The sequence below is a fragment of the Oncorhynchus kisutch genome, linkage group LG8, assembly GCF_002021735.2.
Source record: "Oncorhynchus kisutch isolate 150728-3 linkage group LG8, Okis_V2, whole genome shotgun sequence".
Lineage (NCBI taxonomy): Eukaryota > Metazoa > Chordata > Actinopteri > Salmoniformes > Salmonidae > Oncorhynchus > Oncorhynchus kisutch.
In genome coordinates, this window is record NC_034181.2 from 61,430,589 (window position 1) to 61,455,117 (window position 24,529).

The 24,529-nt window shown below is 43.1% G+C and overlaps 2 protein-coding genes across 2 annotated transcripts; one reads left to right on the top strand and one right to left on the bottom strand.

The window, feature by feature from the left end:
* Positions 1-2,763: 2,763 nt before the first annotated feature.
* Positions 2,764-12,680, bottom strand: LOC109895470 (7-dehydrocholesterol reductase). The gene is made up of 8 exons (XM_020489170.2): positions 12,562-12,680; positions 11,106-11,217; positions 7,893-8,115; positions 7,693-7,783; positions 4,590-4,803; positions 4,292-4,496; positions 4,007-4,138; positions 2,764-3,841 (listed from the first exon to the last, which is right to left on the bottom strand). Exons 2-8 carry the CDS (start codon positions 11,213-11,215, stop codon positions 3,377-3,379), a joined length of 1,440 nt encoding a protein of 479 aa, XP_020344759.1. The 5' UTR covers positions 11,216-11,217; positions 12,562-12,680; the 3' UTR covers positions 2,764-3,376.
* A 920-nt stretch (positions 12,681-13,600) lies between these two features.
* Positions 13,601-24,508, top strand: nadsyn1 (NAD synthetase 1). Its single transcript, XM_020489169.2, has 21 exons — positions 13,601-13,883; positions 14,155-14,215; positions 14,461-14,577; positions 14,715-14,768; positions 14,869-14,958; positions 15,601-15,652; positions 17,344-17,432; positions 17,674-17,791; positions 18,317-18,448; positions 18,632-18,703; positions 19,007-19,131; positions 19,597-19,645; positions 19,776-19,878; positions 20,021-20,189; positions 20,330-20,465; positions 20,750-20,856; positions 20,999-21,130; positions 21,241-21,310; positions 21,773-21,901; positions 22,517-22,690; positions 24,071-24,508. Exons 1-21 carry the CDS (start codon positions 13,799-13,801, stop codon positions 24,107-24,109), a joined length of 2,103 nt encoding a protein of 700 aa, XP_020344758.1. The 5' UTR covers positions 13,601-13,798; the 3' UTR covers positions 24,110-24,508.
* The last annotated feature ends 21 nt before the right edge of the window (positions 24,509-24,529 follow it).

The following is a 24,529-nucleotide window of genomic DNA, read 5'->3' on the forward strand; positions in this document are numbered from 1 at the left end:
GCACTGTCATTTCCTGTCAGTATCAAATACTTCTCAACTACACTGAGCGCCGTATCACAAAGAGTTCATCTCCACACCTCCGTCTTCCTGGCTCACCCAGCAGTCTTCTCCTAGGATTATTAACACTATCAGTGGTTAAGGGGATACAGCTGGTTCTATGGTTAGGGTCAGAGAGACAGGTGTTGAACAGGGGTTGGAGATACAGTTGGTGCTAGGGTTAGACATGGGATAGGAGTAGGAGACAAGGCTGGGCCTGGGTGTGTGTGTGGTTCTGTTGAACGGGAAGAGACTGAGGTCAGTGTCACTCTAAGGCTAGGTGTGTTTAGTCTGCTTTTTCTCTGGTCATCTCATCACTCCTCATGCTGGCAGGGAAGGGCAGGAGAGGGCAGGGAAGGGGTCAGAAGGGTAGAAGAGTCCTTAGCTCTTGTCTGTGACAAAGAGATGATCTCAGGCTGAGGGGGACGTGGGGGGGGGGTGAGGGAGGAGAATCTCAGTTGCATACTCCTCGTGTCCTCTCTTCTCGCCTCCTTTTCAAAACCCATTGGAGGAAAAGGTCAGAAGGGAGGGACCTCTGGCTTTCTCATCCAATGGGTTTTGAGGAGATGGGGAAAGAGGACGCGAGACGTATGCATTTGAGATTCTCCCACACACTGTGAGACATAGAGAAAGTACATTAACACTAAATACACCATAGTTCCTTCCTACGAGAAATATAGAAGCCCACTACTCAACATGTGTGCTCTATTAGCTCCTTTCCACCAGATCAGCCAGTCAACCAACCCCAATGACCACAATCTGACATCCTCTGTTCAGATCACTGCTTTTCTCTGCTGACACACACATCAAGCCCACATCCACCCTCTGCCTCCAAACTCCACTATAAAAACTAATTTGGCCTCTTGGGAAATCATCCAGATTTTATTCATAATTGGCACTGAGTCCAAATATTTAATTGTACTTTTTGTATATTTAGTTCCACTCGCTCTCACTCTCTCGCTCTTTCTCTGTCTGGCTGATCCTCAGTGCTTTGCAGATAAAACCATATTGTCTTTAAAGTCCGAATGAAAAACAGATAAAGTCAAAAGAAGTCAACATGTTAAGGCTGTTTGCATTTGGAAGTCATGTGTGGGTTGATATTTGGTCTAATTCTCACAAAACTATCCCTCAGTTTTTTTCTACTCCGTTTTGTAATGAGAATCAATAATGTATACTAGGACATTAGTAATAATGTCATATTCAATCCGCTGTCGTGGCTTTGTCTCTTCTTCTTCAGTTCAGTCATCCTCTAAGTGGCATTCATTTAAAAAAAGAAAATCTATTTTATTCTCTGTAAGACAATGTAATGAATTTGCTGTACATTGGGTTCACTCTGAATAAAGACAGGGGAAATCGATGCATATTCCATTACCTTAACTGACTTACGTCCATTATTGTCCTTGTGAAGCATCTTATCAGTGGTGTGGTACAGTCTCTGGGCAAGTGCTTACATTGTGTAATGGACCGTTTATTTGAATGAGAAATACCCCATTCTCCCTCTTGGTTATCACCATTGGTCATTGGTGTGTGAATGTCTCTGTATGTTGTGTAGTTTGAGGATTGGGAGCAGTCGTGTAGTGTTTCTGTGGATAGGACGTTAGGGTTCAGTGTTTGTTTATTTGTGTCGGTGTGAAAAGCGATGGGAGAGGGGATTGAGTATGTGTGTATGTGAATGACTGAACAGGGAGTAGAAAAGCGCTCTGTGTTTATTTGTCTAAGTCTGTGTGAATAATGAGTAAAGATATGTGTGTCTGGGTGAATCATTTGGATCTTTTGTGTTGTTTTTAAAGTTCATGTTGAGGAGATGTTCATCATTAGGTGTGCTTGCTGAAGGCAAAGCACAGCTCTTGATTTCTTACATACTCCTATTATTATAATTTGATGATTTTAGCCCGCTCTAAAGCCTAAGCGATTTTCACTATGAACACGAAACAAATTTCCAAAACGTACAGACGGCCCCAACTTAGATTGTCTGAGAAAACATTTTTGATAGCATTTCTACTTTTGAAAATGAGCTCCCAATACATTTCAATGGGGGAAAAAAAGGGTCCATAGACTTCAATGGTAAAAATAAATGAATAATTCTCTATGTTCAGGCTATTCTAACATCAAATTCTTTAAGATCTTTATCAACTATAAATATATAAAATGTACTTAAAATGACTCACCAACGCTCTTTGATTGTTTTATATCACCTAGAACCAGTGTTCTTCTGCCACCTGCTGCTGAATGTCAGATTTGAGGGAAGAGGGGGATAGAAATATGAGGATTAGGGAGACATAAGAACAAAGAGGAAGAAAATAGTCAATGGAAGTGAAGAGTGCACTCTTGACGTTAGTACAACCACCACCACTACCAGTGAGTGATCCCTGTCATACCCACTCCAGGGGTCTTTCCACCGGCCACCGCTTCCACATCCTCCCCCTCCTACCTCTTGTCTGTCAGAGCCTAACATTATCCTCACATCCAGCTCCAAACGTCAGTGTTTGTTTAACTCTTTTCCTGGCAGCTGTGGCGATCTGAAGGGGTTTGGGGTCAGGCAGGCCAGCATGAGGGACAGGAGGCCTGATCAACCTCTTCAGTCACAGCATCAGGAAGTGTTGACCTCTCTAAGGCCGTGTCAGCACCCTTCAAAGCACAGGAACAACTCTGTGATGATGCAATGACACCTCCGTCATTGTCATTTCCTCCACTCACAAAATGCATATGAATTGATTGGAATCAAAGTAAAGAAATCAGAATGTTAGGTTTATTTACTTTTCTAAGTTATCACTTTAGGAAAGGCAGATAAGGTAAAAAATCAAATGGCAAAAAACACTGTTGGATAAAGTAAAAGCTTTATCCAACAAAACTTTAAAATAACAGGTACCTCAAACATATTGACAGGCATAAAGACAAATGAATTTTCGCAGGAACAATCATTGTATAGTTGTAACTGCTTCTTGAACATAATATACTAGTCTGCTGTTAGCATCATGTAATGTTGTACCGATCCCTAAGTAGAAGACACATTTGTCAGACAGTGCATTGTCAAAAAAAAAAAAACATCTAGATTATTGCTCACTTGTAGCTGTAGTTACTTTACCCATGGCAACTAACTGCTACGGTATGGTTATGTGGTGTTCACAGATTTGAATTAGAAATCCATTTCTGAGTTTCTCATAGTGTCTATGTACCATAGTACCAAGACACCACGGCAACACACAGACACACACACATTTTGCTCAAAATTTCATCAACATCTTTCCCATGGAATGTGAACAGTCCATTTAACACACATCTCCTTCTTCTGTTAAACTTCTTTCAGGATGCAGGGATTCCTTCAACCTCTGACTCGACTCTAGAAGATCCCAGGCAGCAGGCGATAGGGAACTGCATCCGTGTAGCGCTTCCAGTCTTTGCCGTACTTGCTGCTGCAGCGATGCTCGTCTCTCACACAGCGGTGCACCAGCAGGATGGTCATGTAGACGATGTAGAAGTAGGGGTGAATGTGGCCGAAGCCGCAGGCTGCACAGTAGGCCAGCGAGCCCATCAGGTCGCCCGTGTAGTTGAGGTGGCGTGCCACGCCCCAGAAGCCAGAGGTCATGAGCTTGCTGTGGTGCAGGCCGCCGTCACCCGAGCGGTAGGCACACTCAATGAAGGTGGGCTTCTTGCCCCAGACGGAGCACTTCCCCTCGGTACGGCGGAACAGGTCCTTCTGGTGGTTGGTGGAGCGGAAGACGTAGTAACCCACCAGACCCAAGAGGAGGACAGCAGCAGCATGGGTTGTGGGGAGCTGGACTGGGTTGTACACCAGGTACAGGCCCTGTAGAAAGAGACATACAGTATGATGTCTTGGCCGTTGAACGGAAAACAAGAAAGACTCCATAACAGCTACATTTAACTCAGGGTGTATAATCGAAGCGCATCAACTCAACTACAATTTCCATGACTTATTCATATTTTTGCAGTGGCTTCTGTGTTGACTTACCTGCAGCGTGTAGAGGAAGGGCAGCCACACACAGTCTCCCCAGCCCAGGTACCAGCCAAAGTGGTCATGGCAGATGTCAATCGTCTTCAGGTACCATGCCTCATTCCAGAAGAAGTCGAGAACATAGATTGCCTGGAGGAGTAGCTATTACATTAGTAGCCATTCATTGGAGGTAAAGCTTGCCTAAACTGGTTCAGTCAAAGCTACCACTCTAAGGTCTAGTTTAGCTAGGTCACTCGCTAACATACACTGCCATCTAGTGGTAAAGGGAGAGAAGTGTCTCACCTGCAGCACATTAACCAGGATCATAGAGTTAGTCACATAGCCATAGAGCTCCTGCTGTTTGGCTGCATAGGAGAGGTTGATTAGAGTCCAGGCAACAATACCAGGTCTCCCGTTGAAGAAGAGCTTGAAGTCGAACCATTTCCCGATGCGGGGATTGAACTCAATGCCCATCATGTAGTTATAGAAGACGTTGCCTGTGAATTTGCTGGAAAATGATAAAGGCAATTCAGATTAAATAGGCCCAAAGTGACAAGTTTGAATGAAATATAACATATTATTGGACGCATCTAGTCCTCACCAATCCTCGGCATTGGTGGGGAAGAGGTAGGCCTTGACAAAGGCAAAGGTGGACACAACATAGCCCAGTATGTTGGTGCACCAAAGCAGTGGGATCCAGTTGTCGAAGATTATGGTGGGGGAAAACCAGTGGAAGTATTGAGCGTTGGCATACCATAGGGCATGGGTGATTATCCACGACTGTAAACCGTTGATCTCATACTTGTTTATGAGGCCTAGGAGAGAACAAACAATGTGGGGTGAAACCAATGACTGCATATAAGAATGGACAAAGCCATCGATCGATTCATTCCTATGTGAAGACTCAATAGCGCATTGAAGCTGTTGTTTCAGATGGCGTCTCATGGAGACAACGTGCGCAGTTTGAGCTACTCCTGGAAGTGGCATTGCAGGCTAGCTAGGTGCTGCCCTCTCTCATTGAGTAAATCAGGTTGAAGGCTACCATTTTATTTTTATTTTTTTTACCCCTTTTTCTCCCCAATTTCGTGGTATCCAATTGTTTTAGTAGCTACTATCTTGTCTCATCGCTACAACTCCCGTACGGGCTCGGGGGATACGAAGGTTGAAAGTCATGCGTCCTCCGATACACAACCCAACCAAGCCGCACTGCTTCTTAACACAACCTTGGTTAGCGCGCACTGCGCCCGGCCCGCCACAGGAGTCACTGGTGCGTGATGAGACAAGGACATCCCTACCGGCCAAGCCCTCCCTAACCCGGACGACGTTAGGCCAATTGTGGGTCGCCCAACAGACCTCCCGGTCGCGGCCGGTTACGACAGAGCCTGGGCGCGAACCCAGTCTCTGATGGCACAGCTGGCGCTGCAGTACAGCAGTAGCCAGTGCGCCACCCGGGAGGCTACTGTAGGCTACCATTAGCAGCTAAATGATCCTTATAACTTTGTCTGTGTGTGATTTTTTTTAAATGATCTATTCAAGGACATAAATCTTGTGTATTAGAAGCAATTATTGGTACCATTAACGGTCTAGATTTTGGGGGGGAATTTACACTACGATTGCCCTTTTTTCATTCACTACAATGGGGGATCATGTTTTCTGAAAACAATGCCTGCAGTACCGTGATCAGGCTTGAACTTCTGTGGCTTCAATGAGAGGGGGCAGTAGTTCTCCCGGGTAGAAAAGAGCCAAGTGTTTGCAGACGTCAACACTCAACACTATTGTGCACATAAAATATCTGTAAATATCAATAGAAACCAATCCTTCATGCAAGAAATCTCCAAAAACTAAAATGTTCTCTTCAGTGCAGCTATTTCCTCCGCAAGGCTATCAAACAAGCTAAGCGTCAGTATAGAGACAAAGTAGAATCTCAATTCAACGGCTCAGACACAAGAGGTATGTGGCAGGGTCTACAGTCAATCACGGACTACAAGAAGAAAACCAGCCCAGTCACGGACCAGGATGTCTTGCTCCCAGGCAGACTAAATAACTTTTTTTGCCTGCTTTGAGGACAATACAGTGCCACTGACACGGCCTGCAACGAAAACATGCGAACTCTCCTTCACTGCAGCCGAGGTGAGTAAAACATTTAAACGTGTTAACCCTCGCAAGGCTGCAGGCCCAGACAGCATCCCCAGCCGCGCCCTCAGAGCATGCGCAGACCAGCTGGCCGGTGTGTTCACGGACATATTCAATCAATCCCTATACCAGTCTGCTGTTCCCACATGCCCCAAGAGGGCCACCATTGTTCCTGTTCCCAAGAAAGCTAAGGTAACTGAGCTAAACGACTACCGCCCTGTAGCACTCACTTCCGTCATCATGAAGTGCTTTGAGAGACTAGTCAAGGACCATATCACCTCCACCCTACCTGACACCCTAGACCCACTCCAATTTGCTTACCACCCAAATAGGTCCACAGACGATGCAATCTCAACCACACTGCACACTGCCCTAACCCATCTGGACAAGAGGAATACCTATGTGAGAATGCTGTTCATCGACTACAGCTCGGCATTCAACACCATAGTACCCTCCAAGCTCGTCATCAAGCTCGAGACCCTGGGTCTCGACCCCGCCCTGTGCAACTGGGTACTGGACTTCCTGACGGGCCGCCCCCAGGTGGTGAGGGTAGGCAACAACATCTCCACCCCGCTGATCCTCAACACTGGGGCCCCACAAGGGTGCGTTCTGAGCCCTCTCCTGTACTCCCTGTTCACCCACGACTGCGTGGCCACGCACGCCTCCAACTCAATCATCAAGTTTGCGGACGACACAACAGTGGTAGGCTTGATTACCAACAACGACGAGACGGCCTACAGGGAGGAGGTGAGGGCCCTCGGAGTGTGGTGTCAGGAAAAGGCTCTCCAGAGGGTAGTGAGGTCTGCACAACGCATCACCGGGGGCAAACTACCTGCCCTCCAGGACACCTACACCACCCGATGTTACAGGAAGGCCATAAAGATCATCAAGGACAACAACCACCCGAGCCACTGCCTGTTCACCCCGCTATCATCCAGAAGGCGAGGTCAGTACAGGTGAATCAAAGCTGGGACCGAGAGACTGAAAAACAGCTTCTATCTCAAGGCCAGCAGACTGTTAAACAGCCACCACTAACATTGAGTGGCTGCTGCCAACACACTGACTCAACTCCAGCCACTTTAATAATGGGAATTGATGGGAAATTATGTAAAATATATCACTAGCCACTTTAAACAATGCTACCTAATATAATGTTTACATACCCTACATTATTCATCTCATATGTATACGTATATAATGTACTCTATATCATCTACTGCATCCTTATGTAATGCATGTATCACTAGCCACTTTAACTATGCCACTTTGTTTACATACTCATCTCATATGTATATACTGTACTCGATACCATCTACTGTATCTTGCCTAAGCTGCTCTGTACCATCACTCATTCATATATCTTTATGTACATATTCTTTATCCCCTTACACTGTGTATAAGACAGTAGTTTTATTTTTTGAATTGTTAGTTAGATTACTTGTTGGATTATTACTGCATTGTCGGAACTAGAAGCACAAGCATTTCGCTACACTCGCATTAACATCTGCTAACCATGTGTATGTGACAAATAAAATTTGATTTGATTTGATTTGATTTCTCAGGTGCCTTACCTGCTGGGGTGCGAGCTCCATCCTGAACCCCACCAGCATAACCAGGCAGGAACTTATGAGTGATATCAGGAACACACATGTAGAGCACCACCTGATGGAGAAACAGTGTCATTCCACAGAACTCCCATCGTTGAAATATTCTGATGCAATAAACCATAATAAAATGTCATTTACACACACGGCCCTACCTATGGCCTTACCTGGAAGGAGACCCAGACGGTGTAGATCTGAGCAGCAGTCCAGGTGAAGGAGGGGGCCTTTTCCCAGATGGAGAGCAGGGTGGCCTCTCCACTGTAGAGCTCTACCAGGGGCTGGCTGACCGAGCACTGGTATTGGTCACACACCATGACGAAGAAGAACACCAGGAAGGGGGCTGTGCACAGCAGCAGGATCACAGCGCTCAGAGAGAACCAGTCCACCTCCCTAACAGAATGGTAGGTGTGGAAGAGATGGGGGAAATAACATACAGAGTTGTAATGGTGAAAATGCATAATCATTGGAGCATTTATAATAATTCACAATTCCTGAAAATGTTTCCGTAAAAATGTTTTAATAAAAAAATAAAAAATAAAAAAACACTTGATAGCCTACTGTAATTTATTTGAGAGTTGTTATTATTAGGCTGTAGATCTAATCTAACATAAACGCTATGGGCCGAGGACTTTGCCTTGTGGTGTACTGCCAACTTTGCTAGAGTTCACTTTTAAAGATAAGCATGACCAGCTTATCTTACAGGCTCATTTGAAAACCACTGATTATATGACAAGAATGATATAGGCCAACATTTCAGTGACTGTCTGTCCATGAAGTGACTGTCCATCAGTGGAGGCTGCAGAGGGGAGGATGGCTCGTAATAATGGTTGGAACGGAGTGAATAGAATGGCATCAAAATACCATGCCACTTATTCTGCTCCAGCCATTACCACGAACCCATCCTCCCCAATGAAGGTGCCACAAGCCTACTGTGCTGTCTATGTACAGCACAAAACAACATAAATCCTGAGAGCCTAATTTTTCCTTTTTTAAATAATTCCGTAGTGAATCCATTCGCTAACCTTGAGCTTTGTATAAGGGCTACAATAGCAAAAACATGTACAGTGGCAAGAAAAAGCATGTGAACCATTTGGAATGACCTGGACTTCTGCATAAATGGGTCATAAAATGTGACAACATTTCTCAACAATAGACAAACAAACAGTCTGCTTAAACTAATAACACAAACAATTATATGTTTTCATGTCTTTCTTGAACACACCGTGTAAACATTCACAGTGCAGGGTAGAAAAAGTATGTGAACCCTTGGATTTAATAACTGGTTAAACTTTCTTTGGCAGCAATAACCTCAACCAAACATTTTCTGTAGTTGCGGATCAGACCTGCACAACGGTCAGGAGGAATTTTGGACCATTCCTCTTTACAAAACTTCCAGTTCAGAAATATTCTTGGGATTTCTGGTGTGAGCCGCTCTCTTGGGGTCGTGCCACAGCGTCTCAATCGGGTTGAGGTCAGGACTCTGACTGGGCCATTCCAGAAGGTGTATTTTCTTCTGTTGAAGCCATTCTGTTGTTGATTTACTTCTGTGTTTTGGGTCGTTGTCCTGTTGCATCACCCAACTTCTGTTGAGCTTCAATTGGCGGACAAATAGCTTAACATTCTCCTGCAAAATGTCTTGATAAACTTGGGAAATCACTTTTCTGTCGATGATAGCAAGCTGTCCAGGCCCTGAGGCAGAAAAGCATCTCCAAACCATGATGCTCCCTCCACCATACTTTACAGTTGGGATAAGGTTTTGATGTTGGTGTGCTGTGCCTTTTTTTCTCCACTCAATGTTGTGTGTTCCTTCCAAACAACTCAACTTTAGTTTAATCTGTCCATAGAATATTTTGCCAGTTGCGTTATGGAACATCCAGATGCTCTTTTGCGAACTTCAGACGTGCAGCAATGTTTTTTTTGGACAGCAGTGGCTTCTTCTGTGGTGTCCTTCCGTGAACATCATTCTTGTTTCATGTTTTACGTATCGTAGACTCATCAGAGATGTTAGCATGTTCCAGAGATTTCTGTAAGTCTTTAGCTGACACTCTAGGATTCTTCTTAACCTCATTGAGCATTCTGCGCTGTGCTCTTGCAGTCATCTTTGCAGGACGGCCACTCCTAGGGAGAGTAGCAACAGTGCTGAACTTTCTCCATTTTTAGACATTTTGTCAAACCGTGGACTGATGAACATCAAGGCTTTTAGAGATACTTGTGTAACCCTTTCCAGCTTCATGCAAGTCAACACTTCTTAATATTGGGTCTTCTGAGATCTCGTTTGTTCGAGGCATGGGTCACACCAGGCAATGCTTCTTGTGAATAGCAAACTCAAATTTTGTGAGTGTTTTTTATAGGGCAGGGCAACCAACATCTCCAATCTCGTCTCAATGATTGTACTCCAGGTTAGCTGACTCCTGACTCCAATTAGCTTTTGGAGAAGTCATTAGTCTAGGGGTTCACATACTTTTTCCAACATACACTGTGAATGTTTAAATTATGTATTCAATAGAGACAAGACAAATACAAGAATTTGTGTGTTATTAGTTTAAGCAGGCTGTGTTAGTTGAAGATCAGATCTAATTGTATGACCAATTTATGCAGAAATCCAGATAATTCCAAAGGGTTCACATACTTTTCCTTGCCACTGTGCGTCACTTTTTAACTTATTTTAGTGGCAGCGACCCATAACCCAATGAAATCTGGAATAGACATATCATGGAAATATAATGTGTGGGTGATGGAAGCTTGTGAACTGATTCAAACTGGTTGTTTATTTTCCCCAGTCAAATACTTTACTTCCTTTTCATACTACCTTTGTCTACTGAAGATTAAGCAGGTCCCCACACACAATCTTGCCCAATACTTTTAGCAGCTGCCCTCCCCAAAGAAATATAAGGTCCCACTGTTCAGCAAGAATAGGAGCAGGGCAAGTTTCATTCTGACAGCCTGAACAGTGGGATATAGGACAGATGTAGGTCCAATGGTCAGACAGTAGCCCACAGGGACTGTGCATATGTGTTCATTAACTATGACATTTCCAGTGTTTTCTGTATTAGGTATTTGTATGCTGATTACACACAATTAATTTCCATATAAATGGAGATTAAAGATGGAATCCGCAGTTGGGGAATCAGCGCCACTGTCTGCCCCAAAGCCGTTTTTGTTTTTCTTTGATGAAGCAGAGGTGGGGAGTGTACAAGAAATCGCAGTCTACATTGTTGCAAACAGATGTGTCAGTTTCACCATTAAGGATTGCAGCTTTAAGTATATCGTATCATAATCAGTCCTGAACCAACAGACAGTGAACATAGTTACATGTGAACCCAGTTACCCGAGTAGAGCATTAATGACTATAGGCCTACAGTAGGTCAGCTTCATCTTACCATGCTCTTCCCCACTGCCCTGCAGGTTCCTCTGTTGTCTCAGACACCCCCCCGTTAGAGCTGAGTCTCTGGCGCCTCCGGGTGGCCTCCATGGCCACTGCAGAAGACATCTCTAGAGAAACAGAGAGAGAGAGTAGAGAGTCACGGTAGTGACCAAGACATAACAAACAGACTGTACCTTATAGCCAATAAGGTAATGTGGGATATCAAAGGACATCTGGTGGCCTTTGAGGACCTGACCTAAAACATTATGTGATGGTGCTGTACATGATACATGGTTAAATATTATTAGTAAACCTTAAGGATCAAAAGTCGATTACACAAGGCTGCATGGGGTGTGTGTCCAAGAGTGATAATGACAAGCCAGATGGCTACTATTTGATGCACACAGGATGTTGTATAATACAGATCAAAATGTCACAAATCTTTTGGTCCCAGTGTGGTAAGGCCTACAGTTTGTCTGTTTGACACATTCACAATTCTAAAGGTTTATGAATAGACATGAGCATGATAATTCTACAATGAGAGGTTTTAGCACAACACAGTTGTGTATGTTAGCAAATCTAATGCAAATGTTCAAACATATCAAACACACTGGAAAAATGTGTACGTACACTTTAATAACACCATAACTGCATATGATTACTACATGGGCTCAAAGACACCATAGAACCAAACAAACTTTTTCACCCCCATTATTAAACTACTTCTAATGTTGCTCATCCCCTCCATTAATATAAACATGTATGCATGCATTACTTCATTGCTTTGGTTAAAAGTGTCTGCTAAATGGCATATATTATATTATTATACCATACATCAGAGGTAGGGCCTACACATGTACTGTAACAATCCACAGAAGGGGCAAAGCAGACACACAGGGATAGTAATAGCAGGTCTCTGGGTATAGGTCATGTTATGTCAGCTGAAACGTTTTTGGACAAAATCCAACATACAGATACAACGATAATGCTGAGGGGAACACATTTTGTACGTAGTTGACAACAACACTTTCGGCAGAGTGACGGCTGTCACACATTCACATAGACCACTCAAATATTTTTGTATACAAGACTGATTGAAGTAAGTAGAAGGTGAGTTTCATAAAAAGCATAGACTTCATTCTGATAGGCCTACAACAAGCGTCAGCTGCTTTTACACCCGATTATTGAATAAATACCCGCAAGTCCCTGAAATTGTATTGTCAATAATTCTGTACGAAATGTAGACAACGGATCGAATGAATAAATAGACATTAGATAGAGGCTCTCACAAAACAATTGATAATAAATTGCCTAACGCTGCCATAACGCACCTCCAGAAAAAGCCATAACTCATATGGACAATAGATAATGCATAATGTCGAGGATCATAGACGGAAAAATAACATAAGCATTATAAGCAGACATTGAATTTCAATAGGTCTGTCTAAAATATAATTTCGTAGGCTACTCACCAACTTCTAGGACCTATGGGAAAACTCTTGGACCAGATGTTTATGATATAACGAATAAAAGGTTCTATATTAACAACAACTCCGCCCAAATAATAAATGCGTGCGAACGTACAGCCAATAACGTCTCAGTAGGGTACGCGCCGCACTGCCATATCGACCTCTGATTGGATAACACTGATCTGAAGCCACGAGCGCCTGATGAGCTCATGAATAGTTGGGCCATTAAAAATAATACATACACATTCAACAAACCGACAGACCCAAATAAATCCTCAACATATTTTGAACCAATAAGTGGACAACATCACACAGTCACACTGTCTTCATGATGACAATATCTGCATACAGCTGTCATATGATGACAGAATAATACAGGATGATGTAGCTAAAATAAATACAATATTTATAGATTCAATAGTAGGCTACTTTTATATTGTATTTTTTTTCATGAAGTCGCAACTTTACGCAGCATGTGAAGTTTGAGATGTACTTTTCATCTTGGTTTCCACAATATTTTTATTTATGGAAGCATCAACATTTTTAAGTCTGAAATATGGACAAATTTTAAAACATATTGAAGACGACCGGTAGATCTACTCAATACAGGCATTTTGTACAGAAGAGGCACAGCAGTTTGTTGTATAAATAAGTTTCCTGTCTCTTTAATAAGACATACGAGGAGGAGGGGCAGTATAAGCAAAGATTTGTATCCCTAAACCAAGGTAAACCACAGCCGGTCATTTCAAATGGTTCATAGTGGGCAGAACAAGCATGGAGGTGGGCAGGGCCAATAACGAGTTAGTGAGATCCTATTGGCGCGTTCTAGCAATGTTTTGAAACTTTGTCAAAGTCTACAAAACCTTATCCACTCTGTTCGTAACATATTTTTTTGGGGGGGGACTGTATTGAGATAAAATGATGAGAAAATTAGCACAATGTCGGCCAAAATCCATAGCATTCCATCTTCTCCCACTGCCGGCCACTCGGCTTCCGCTCACTGTCATATTTGGTACATTATTTGAGCGAGTGGAAAAGCCACTCGGGTGCTTCACATTTATGCTTCCGGTGAAATGTCTGTCTCGTTGTTCTATCTGTGGTAGAGGTTCCCGGATCGAAGTGACACAATTCCAACTTAGATATTTTTGAGTCGAGTGTTACAGTAACTCATTTGAGAATTTAAACTAAGGTTTCAACGTTTGAATATCAGCAAGGCTACTTTGTTGCACCGTTTTATGAAATGGGTCGAAAGGTTATATTAGCTACGTGCTCCTTGAATCAATGGGCACTAGATTTTGACGGAAACGTAGAGAGAATACTGAGAAGTAAGTCCGAATAAAATAATTGAGAATCATCTCCGAAGTAAAAATCGTCGAATTGAAGATGCATTGTCCATTTAACTTAAACTGTAGTGGGTTCATATACAGAGCTGTTTAAAGGTAATATGGTGTGTTGTAATGATTTATAGACATTCCACTTAGAAGCCTGGAGTATACTATACTAGGCAACTTGCTCTGCGGGAATAGCATGCAAGTCTTGCAATCAGGACTCTGGACATGCCATTCGTTTTACTAATGATATCTTTCTCATGACTAGGTATCGCGATAGCCAAGTCTCAGGGGGCTAAATACAGACTGGGACCAGAACTGGAAATATGGTATATATAATCTACATCTCTTTCATCAAAGTTGTGATTGTTGAGTACATTACTGTATACAGTATGTAGACTAGAACAAAAATGTAGCTTATTAGACAAATGTATGTCTTTGTTTGTGGTCTTTTTATTTGACTCCTATAAAGCTCTGTGCATTTGCATATAATAAGCATCCTACATTGCCATGCCTGCTCTGAATTTCCATGAACTCTCCCTCAACCTCCTCTCTTTCTGTCCCTGGTCATCAGTGGGTATGGCTGTGCAGACCACTTCTACGAGTCAGACACCCTGCTGCACTGCTTCCAGGTACTCAGGAAGCTGCTGGAGTCACCTGTCACCCAGGACATCATCTGCGATGTTGGCATGTCAGTCACACTTCCCACAAGCACTTCAGCTCGGTTGTCCCTCTCTTTGCCTCCTAGACTATCATACCCCACTAAACAGTGTATGTTGTAGTAAGATTTCCGTAACCTGTGGCTAATGTTCTCCATGTCCCCCTCAGGCCCATCATGCATCATAATGTGCGGTATAACTGCAGAGTAATTTTCCTCAACGGGTAAGTCTCGGAAATAAGCAATTCTGCATTGATGTAGGTTATGTGCATTGTCAATAGTAAGTAGGTGTAATTGTTCACAATTCTTACCCACTTTTTAAAGGAAAATCTTGTTGATCCGACCCAAGATGCTGCTGGCCAACTATGGAAACAACCGGGAGTTCCGCTGGTTTTCACCATGGAATAAACTCAGGTAAGTGATCAACATTGAATCTGCACAAGAAACCCTTCCTTCTGAACATAATGATAATACTTTGATAAACAGTGAAATTAGAGAGATTCTCAGGTACTTTTGTATACTTTTTAGCCAGTAGTTTGGAAAGTAAGGCTTACGAGCCAAAAGTAGTCTCAGAAAATTGCATACTATGTCACATATGTTCAGATATGTGCACCATGTCATTGCTCTCACTCTGCTGTGTGGGCATCTTGCTAGTTGACACTCAAATGGCGAGGGGCTGAAGGGGGAAAATGTGGGGGAAATGGTGCAGCACAGCTTCCAGAAAACAGTTGCTTTCAAACTAGGGATTTCGTGGCTAATTGAAGGAAGACTGTACTTCTGTTCATATATTATGTATATGTGAACTACACATGGAGACTTCCGGTCCAAAGTGAGAGGTTTAAAAAATACTTGGTATTCACAAAAGTTCCGGAACGTCTTTAAATGTTTAGGTCAAAGCAAATTTGGTACGTGGAAAAGGACACAAATCCATATTTTTCACATCACACGTAATAACATATACGCATTTTGCTGCACCTGTCAAAAAACCTGCAAATCTCTCTACGTGACCATTAAACTTTGATTTGAACATGGCATTATTGTGTTTGTCTGCCACAGACATGTGGAGGAGTACTACCTGCCCAGGATGATCCAGGACATGACAGGACAGGTAGGATCCATCTCTCTCTAATGGCAGGGTGTTGGTATGCACTAACAAGGATCAGTGATAAGAGGATTATTTGCACGGTTCTTCATTTAAAGGGAATCTGCACCATTAATATACAGTACCAGTCAAAAGTTGGACACACCTACTCATTCAAGGATTTTTCTTCATTTTTACTATTTTCTACATTGTAGAATAATAGTGAAGACCAAAAAAGACACCAAAAAAGTGTTAAACAAATCTAAATATATTTCATTTTTGATTCTTCAAAGTAGGCATCTTTTGCCTTGATGACAACTTTGCCCACTCTTGTCATTCTCTCAACCAGCTTCACCTGGAATGCTTTTACAACAGTCTTGAAGGGGTTCCCACATATGCTGAGCACTTGTTAGCTGCTATTCCTTCACTCTGAGATCCAACTCATCCCAAACCATCTCAATTAGGTTGACGTCAGGTGATTGTGGAGGCCAGGTCACCTGATGCAGCACTCCATCACTCTCCTTCTTGGTCAAATAGCCCTTACACAGCCTGGAGGTGTGTTGGGTCATTGTCCTGTTGAAAAACAACTGATTGGCCCACTAAGCAAAAACCAGATGGGATGGCATATCGCTGCAGAATGCTGTGGTAGCCATGCTGGTTAAGTGTGCCTTGAATTCAAAATAAATCTGACAGTGTCACCAGCAAAGCACCATCACACCTCCTCCTCCATGCTTCATGGTGGGAACCACACATGCGGGGATCATCTGTTCACCTACTCTGCGTCTCACAATGACACAGCGTTTGGAACCAAAAATCTCACATCCACCAGTCTATTGTCCATTGCTCATGTTTCTTGGCCCAAGAAAGTCTCTTCTTATTATTGGTGTCCTTTAGTAGTGGTTTCTTTGCAGCAATTCCATGAAGGCCTGATTCACGCAGTCTCCTCTGGACAGTTGATGTTGAGATGTGTCTGTTACTTGAACTCTGAAGCATTTATTTGGGCTGCAATTTCCGAGGCTGGTAACTCTAATGAATGTATCCTCTGCAGCAGAGGTAACTCTGGGTCTTCCTTTCCTATGGTGGTCCTCATGAGAGCCAGGTTCATGTTTTTTGCGACTGTACATGGAAGCTTTCAAAATTCGTAAAGATGTCTGCTTTGACTGACCTTCATGTCTTAAAGTAATGATGGACTATCGTTTCTCTTTGCTTATTTGAGCTGTTCTTGCCATAATATGGACTTGGTCTTTTACCAAATATGGCTATCTTCTGTATACTACTCCTACCCCTACCTTGTCACAACACAACTGATTGGCTCAAACGCATTATGACGGAAAGAAATTCCACAAATGAACTTTTAAGAAGGCACACCTGTTAATTGAAATGCATTCCAGGTGACTACCTCATGAAGCTGGTTGAGAGAATGCCAAGAGTGTGCAAAGCTGTTATCAAGGCAAAGGGTGGCTACTTTGAAGAATCTCAAATATAAAATATATTTTGATTTGTTTAACACTTTCTGTAAAGTTACTACATGATTCCATATGTGTTATTTCATAGTTTTGAAGTCTTCACTATTATCCTACAATGTAGAAAATAGTAAAAATAAATGAGTAGGTGCGTCCAAACTTTAGAATGGTACTATATATGTGCAGCAATTAATAGTATCATCCATTTAATGTGATCGTTAATGAAATTCCTTTCCATTGCTCTGTCTCCTGAAGGACACGGCCCCCTTTGGTGACTGCGTCCTCTCAACCAAAGACACCTGCATTGGGAGTGAGATGTGTGCAGAGCTGTGGAACCCTAGGAGGTACATTCAATGAAGAGTCTCAAATGAAGGCCTTTTCTTTTCAAAACATTACTCAATTTCTGTAATGAGTTGTGTAATACTGTGTGCCCTTAGTTATTTGTGTAATGGATCGAAGGAGAGCTCAAATGTTTTTGAGCGATGAAGTGAGATTACATATGTGAATAAATATATACTGTATGTGTGTTTTTCTAGTAAGCTACGGTATGTAATGATGTATTTGGCAATGTCATGTGCTTGGCAGCCCCCATGTGGACATGGGTCTGGACGGCGTGGAGATCTTCACCAACTCCTCAGCCAGCTACCACGAGCTACGCAAGGCAGACCACAGAGTGAACCTGGTTAAATCAGCCACCATGAAGGTGATCGTACACACACGAATGGACGGACACATGCATGAACACACGCGCATGTTATACAGCCCTTCAAACTCAACTCTGGACCTGGAAGCTAGTTCCACTGCATTTTTTTTTATTGTTCCCCTCTAATCAGGGACTGATTTAGACCTGGGACACCAGGCGTGTGCAATTAATTTTAAGGTAGAACAGAAAACCAGCAGGCTCCGGACTACGTAGTGTAAGAGCTGAGTACCTCTGTTGTGCAGTATGTTTAGTGAGAATAGAGGTACTGCATGTTGCCTGCCCAGTAACCACTTGGAGGCACTGTTTTGTCATTATAATACTGCTCCATTTCATACATTGTTTTGCCTACATGTATATTTTGATAAGTATGAGTTTGGGTAACACTTATCATCGCATTGATCCTAGACGTGTGTAATAACACTACTACATAACAACATTGTTGTTACATGTCATTTTAGTCAATTGTTATTGCATAGTAATGAAGTTGAGCGGTTTCTGATATTACAAGTGTGTTGTTTTGCACAGAGTGGGGGGATCTACATGTTTGCCAATCAGAAGGGTTGTGATGGAGACAGACTCTACTACGATGGTTGTGCCACGGTGGCCATCAACGGGGACATAGTGGCCCAGGGAAGACAGTTCTCCCTGGATGACGTGGTAAGGACAGGTTAAACATAACAAAATGTACATGTGAGAATAATATCTTACAGCCTATTATTTCATCCTCACTTCACACACCAGGGTGAGCTGTGTTTGATTATATGGGTTGGCCAAGTCAGCATGTTGTATAATGCTAGCCATTCCCGAAGTGAACTCTTGGACTGTGTGTGTGTGTTGCAGGAGGTTGTGACTGCCATTCTGGATCTGGAGGATGTCCGCAGCTACAAAGGAGAGCATTGCCACCCACATGTGGTGAGCTGACACCTCTCTTCAAAACAGGACACTTTTTACTTCTCAGAAACGGTAGGTGTGATTCAGAAACACATTACTCCCCAAGTTAAACTAGCCACACAAGGGGAACCAGAGGTAATCCTGTTCAACATTCAACTCCCCAACCAAAGGCTCTGTCTCTGCCCGGTGTCGTCTTTCCTCCCTACACTGGGTACACAGAGAGAGAGTCCTTTCAATTATTGACTCGGAACTCAAAATAGCATGCCGGTTACATTTGAAATGTCACATGGTTTGCTGATATGTCCTCTGCTCCACTGTGTCCAGGAGTATGAGCACAAGCCGTGCCATCGAGTCAAAGTGGACTTCTCCCTGTCTGATTGTGAAGATGTCTACCTCCCCACTCACCAGCCCATTGAGTGGCAGTTCCACACCCCTGAGGAGGAGATTAGGTATGGCACCTCCTGACAAAGACTGTGATCACAAGACTGTTGTGTGCTTTATATGCTTCCCATAATAAATAGTAGCTATTTTTGACTGTTTCCCTGTATTTAGTTTTTTTCACCATGGAATCATTGGAAACAGATAGGCAATAGCAGCCTACTATATTGCCACACATTGGATTCAGGAGCTTGGCGTGTGACATTCATTTACCCTGACTGCTCCCTTTGTGTCTGAAACTGAGCTGCCTGTCTTTGGTGGAGCCAATCTCTGTCTGAGAGAAGTTAACTAGAGAAACATGTTTTTTTAAAGCTACTTTCCAGATCATGTGACTGCCCACCTCTTTACAGTTTACACATACATACCCTTCCATTCAGGTGACAAACAGCACAGGGCCTTCATTCTAACCTGCAATTTGACCCATGTCAAATACATTCACATGCGTGTCTGTGTGATCTTGTCTTTGGTGTCTTCAGCCTGGGTCCAGCATGTTGGCTTTGGGACTACCTGAGGAGAAGTGGTCAGGTGAGTAGTGCTATATTTGGTTTAAATGATGTGTAAATGTGCTTATGCGTACCTGCTTATTACTGATTATTGGTATTGTCTGTCTATCTCTATCCATAAAAAAAAACACTCCTGTTATTCCCTGCTCCAGGCTGGTTTCCTCCTGCCTCTCAGTGGTGGTGTGGACAGTTCCTCTACTGCCTGCATCGTCTACTCCATGTGTGTGCTGGTCTGCCAGGCAGTCAGAAATGGCAGTGAGTACTGGACTGGATACTGGGGTGCCAACAGGCCCATAGTGTTTTGTTGTGTGACACAAAAGCACATGGCTATTCTAAAGTTTGACATTGCATTCAGAGTTTGTCACTACAGCTTCAGTTTCTTCTCTCCCTGTATCAGACACCCAGGTGCTGGAGGATGTTCAACGGGTAGTGAATGATGTGTCCTACACCCCCCGGGACCCACGGGAGCTGTGCAGACGCATCTTTACCACCTGCTACATGGCCAGTGAGAACTCTTCAGAAGGAACCCGTAACAGGGCCAAAGACCTGGCCTCTCAGATTGGCAGGTGAGCGTCACTGGCCCCATCATAGTTGGGCAGTTGCAGACTAACAAACTAGAACACAATGAGACTCACATCTGTTATAAATCTCACCTTGTGTTTTTCTTCTAAAGTTATTTTTCTTTGTATTTATCTTGTTTATTCAGCTCACACATGAACCTCAACATCGACATGGCAGTGAAAGGCATGCTAGGAATCTTCTCCATGGTTACGGGAAAGTGTCCCCAGTTCCGTGCTAACGGTGGAAGCACAAGAGAAAACCTTGCCCTACAGAATGTGCAGGTGGGTTGAGTGTCAAGGAGTACATTGTTCAGGTGTTACCTGAAACACTTCAACAAAGCAGAAATCCGTTATTGCAAAATTTATTTAAAAAATGGTTTCTGAGATGAGCAGAGCTTTTCCCCTCACTTGCATTTCTCTTTAATCGCACCATTTACTTACATTTTCACACATGCTCACCACAATCCTCACACTATCATGTTCCAGTTAAACGGTCTGATCTGAGTAAGCAATTGTGTGGTGTGTGAATTGTATGAAACCCTTATCCACTATCCTGTCCCTTCCAGGCCCGAATCAGGATGATTCTGGCCTATCTCTTTGCTCAGCTCAGTCAGTGGGCTGAGGGGAAACCTGGTGGCCTCCTAGTCCTTGGCTCAGCCAATGTGGATGAGAGGTTAGTGAGTAGTAGAGAATGTCAATGTTTCTCTTTTTTCTTCTTTTTTTAAACTATCTGCTTCAGTCCAACAGAAAAGTACAAAAAGTGTATGACCCCTCTCTGTATTTGACCTACACCTCAATACCCCTCTATTTTGCAGTCTCACTGGCTACTTCACTAAGTATGACTGCTCCAGTGCTGACATCAATCCCATTGGGGGCATCAGTAAGACAGACCTAAAAAGCTTCCTGCAGTACTGTGTCGAACAGTTCCAGCTCACCGCCCTCAAAAGGTGAAGCACGCTGCTCTGCAATCCCGTCTTCTTCTCTGGGACAATACAAAACAGTCACTATAATGTCAGGAGACTCACCATGTTGGCAACTGTCTTTATGTCCTCTGTAGTATCATGGCTGCACCTCCCACTGCAGAGCTGGAGCCCCTGACGGACGGCCAGGTGTCGCAGACTGATGAGGTAACCAGTCAGCATGTCACCTCAAGTGGAGCCAGATGTGGTCTTGAGCCCTCTGATTATGTTGATCGTTGTGGGTGTGGGCCAACCACATACGAAGTGACAACTTATTTTTATTTCGATTGATTTATTTTCCTCACTTACTGTGCACACACTGCTATGACTGATACGTATTAAGAAACGTTGACATTTCAGACTTACAGGTGAAAGTTATACCATAAACCCTCAGCTCTATTCAGCTTGACTACTGTTGTTATTGTCCCGCCATGTTTTTCTTCTGTGACTGTGTGACTCAACTTCCCCTGTCTATATATATATATACCACCTCACAAGCTTGGAAAATTAATGTCTCTTCAGGGATGTCATCTGTGCACATGGTTTGTTCAGTTATGGTGTAATCTGACCTCTTCCTTATCCCTTGCTGTCGTCCTCTCTCTTGCTCTCTCTGTGTCCCCCTCTCATTAGTCTGATATGGGGATGACATACTCGGAGCTGTCTGTGATTGGTCGGCTCAGGAAGATCTCCAAGTGCGGCCCGTACAGCATGTTCTGCAAACTCATCCACACGTGGAGGGAGGCCCTCTCCCCTCTACAGGTCACTCTACACCTCTGTATCGCACACCATTTACTATCTCAATGATAGTGTTCTGTGTCACACAAAGTCTACATGTTTACACTGAGTGGACAAAACATTAAGAACACCTTCCTAATATTGAGTGTCGAAAGCGTTCCACGGGGATGCTGGCCCATGTTGACTTCACTGCTTCCCACAGTAGTGTCAAGTTGGCTGAATGTCCTTTGGGTGGTGGACCATTCTTGATGATCACGGAAAACTGTTGAGTGTGAAAAACCAGCAGTGTTACAGTTCTTGACACAAACCGGTACGCCTGGCACCTACTACCATAGCCCGTTCAAAGGCACTTAAATCTTTTGTTTTGCCCATTCACCCTCTGAATGGCACACACACACGATCCATGTCTCTCAATTGTTTTAAGGATTAAAGGTCCTCCTTTAATCTGTTTTACCCTTCATCTACACTGATTGAAGTGGATTTAACAAGTGATATCAATAAGGGATCATAGCTTTCCCTTGGATTCCCCTGGTTAGTCGGTCATGGAAAGAGCTGTTCATAATGTTTTGTACATTCAGTGTACGCCATCTATTTCTATGATTTGAGAATAACACTTCTTCTGACCATTTGACATTTCAGGTAGCGGCCAAAGTGAAACACTTTTTCCAGATGTATTCTGTGAACAGACACAAAATGACAACTGTGACACCATCCTACCACGCTGAGAGCTATGGCCCCGATGACAACCGCTTTGACCTCAGGCCATTCCTCTACACTCGCTGGTCCTGGCAGTTCAGAGCCATTGATAATCAGGTGGGGATCCGACAGTCAACATGACATTTTGTTTTATTTGACCTTTATTTAACTGGGGAAGTCAGTTAAGAACAAATTCTTATTTACAATGACGGCTTACCCCCGGCCAAATCCTCCCCTAATCCGGACGACGCTGGGCCAATTGTGTGCAACCCTATGGGACGGCCGGTTGTGATACGGCCCGGGATATAACCTAGGTCTGTAGTGACACATCTAGCTAGCACTGCGATGCGGTGCCTTAGAATTGTGAATGTCCACGGAACATGGTAAATTACACTGCCTGTCACCATGGGAGTACCCTAAGCCTCGATCCTAGGCCCCACGCTCTTCTTATTTTACATCAACAACATAGCTCAGGCAGTAGGAAGCTCTATCATCCATTTATATGCAGATGATAGTCTTATACTCAGCTGGCCCCTGCCCGGATTTTGTGTTAAATACTCTACAACAAAGCTTTCTTAGTGTCCAACAAGCTTTCTCTATGCTTAACCCTGTTCTGAACACCTCCAAAACAAATGTCATGTGGTTTGGTAAGAAGAATGCCCTCCTCCCACAGGTGTTATTACTACCTCTGATGGTTTAGAGCTTGAGGTAGCCACCTCATACAAGTACTTGGGAGTATGGCTAGACGGTGCACTGTCCTTCTCTCAGCACATATCAAAGCTGCAGGCTAAAGTTAAATCTAGACTTGGTTTCCTCTATCGTAATCGCTCCTCTTTCACCCCAGCTGCCAAACTAACCCAGATTCAGATGACCATCCTACCCATGCTAGATTACGAAGGCATCACTTGAGAGCCCCCTTATGGCAGGTAGGGATGAGATGAGATTGGAGATCTTGGTTAGAGCTGCCTTGCCATCTAAAAAACACTCACAAAATGTGAGTTTGCCATTCACAAGAAGCATTGTCTGGTGTGAACCATGCCTTGAACAAAAGATATCTCAGATATTCCATAAAATATCATCCCTTTCCAGCTACAATAGTAATTTCCAACATTAACAATGGCTACACTGTATTTCTGATCAATTTTATGTTATTTTAATGGACAAAAACAGGCCTTTTCTTTCAAAACAGGACATTTCTAAGTGACCCCAAACTTTTGAACGGTAGTGTATGTATGTGTATGTGTGTGTATGTGTATGTGTATGTGTGTGTATGTGTATGTGTATGTGTGTGTATGTTGTGTGTGTGTGTGTGTGTGTGTGTGTGTATGTATATATATATATATATATATATATATATATTTATTTATTTATTTATTTATTTTTCGTCCCCGCAGGAGGCCTTTGAGTAGCCGCCATTGTAAATAAGAATTTGTTCTTAACTGACTTGCCTAGTTAAATAAAGGTTCAGTAAAATAAATATTGTTATTTCATACACAGGTGTCCAAGATGGAGGTTGGGAATGAGTTCCACGACTAAGGCTCATCCCAATGGCAGAGCAACATCCCAAAGAACTCATCTAAACTCTGACAATAAACACTGTAGTGCAACTCCAAACACTCTTACTGTACACACAGTGCCTTCTTAATGTACAGTATTCTAATTTCTGAAAATAGACCTAGGCTATTGATTGATATTATAGACTCTAACAATGAAGGGTATTCAAAATAAGTATTTTGTGTCAGTGGTTCAGCATGATGTGCATTCATTATGTTGTCGTTCTACATGCTCTAGGCCAGCTTAAACTGGCGGTCAAAAGAAGCAACAATGTCTTGTTAAAAATATTCACAACAGTCTATTCTCTCAGGTTCAAATACAATACACTTGTTCATTGAAATAGTGATGTACAGCTTTACTATAAAACACGTTTTTATCTTGTTTTGTACTGTTATCAAATAT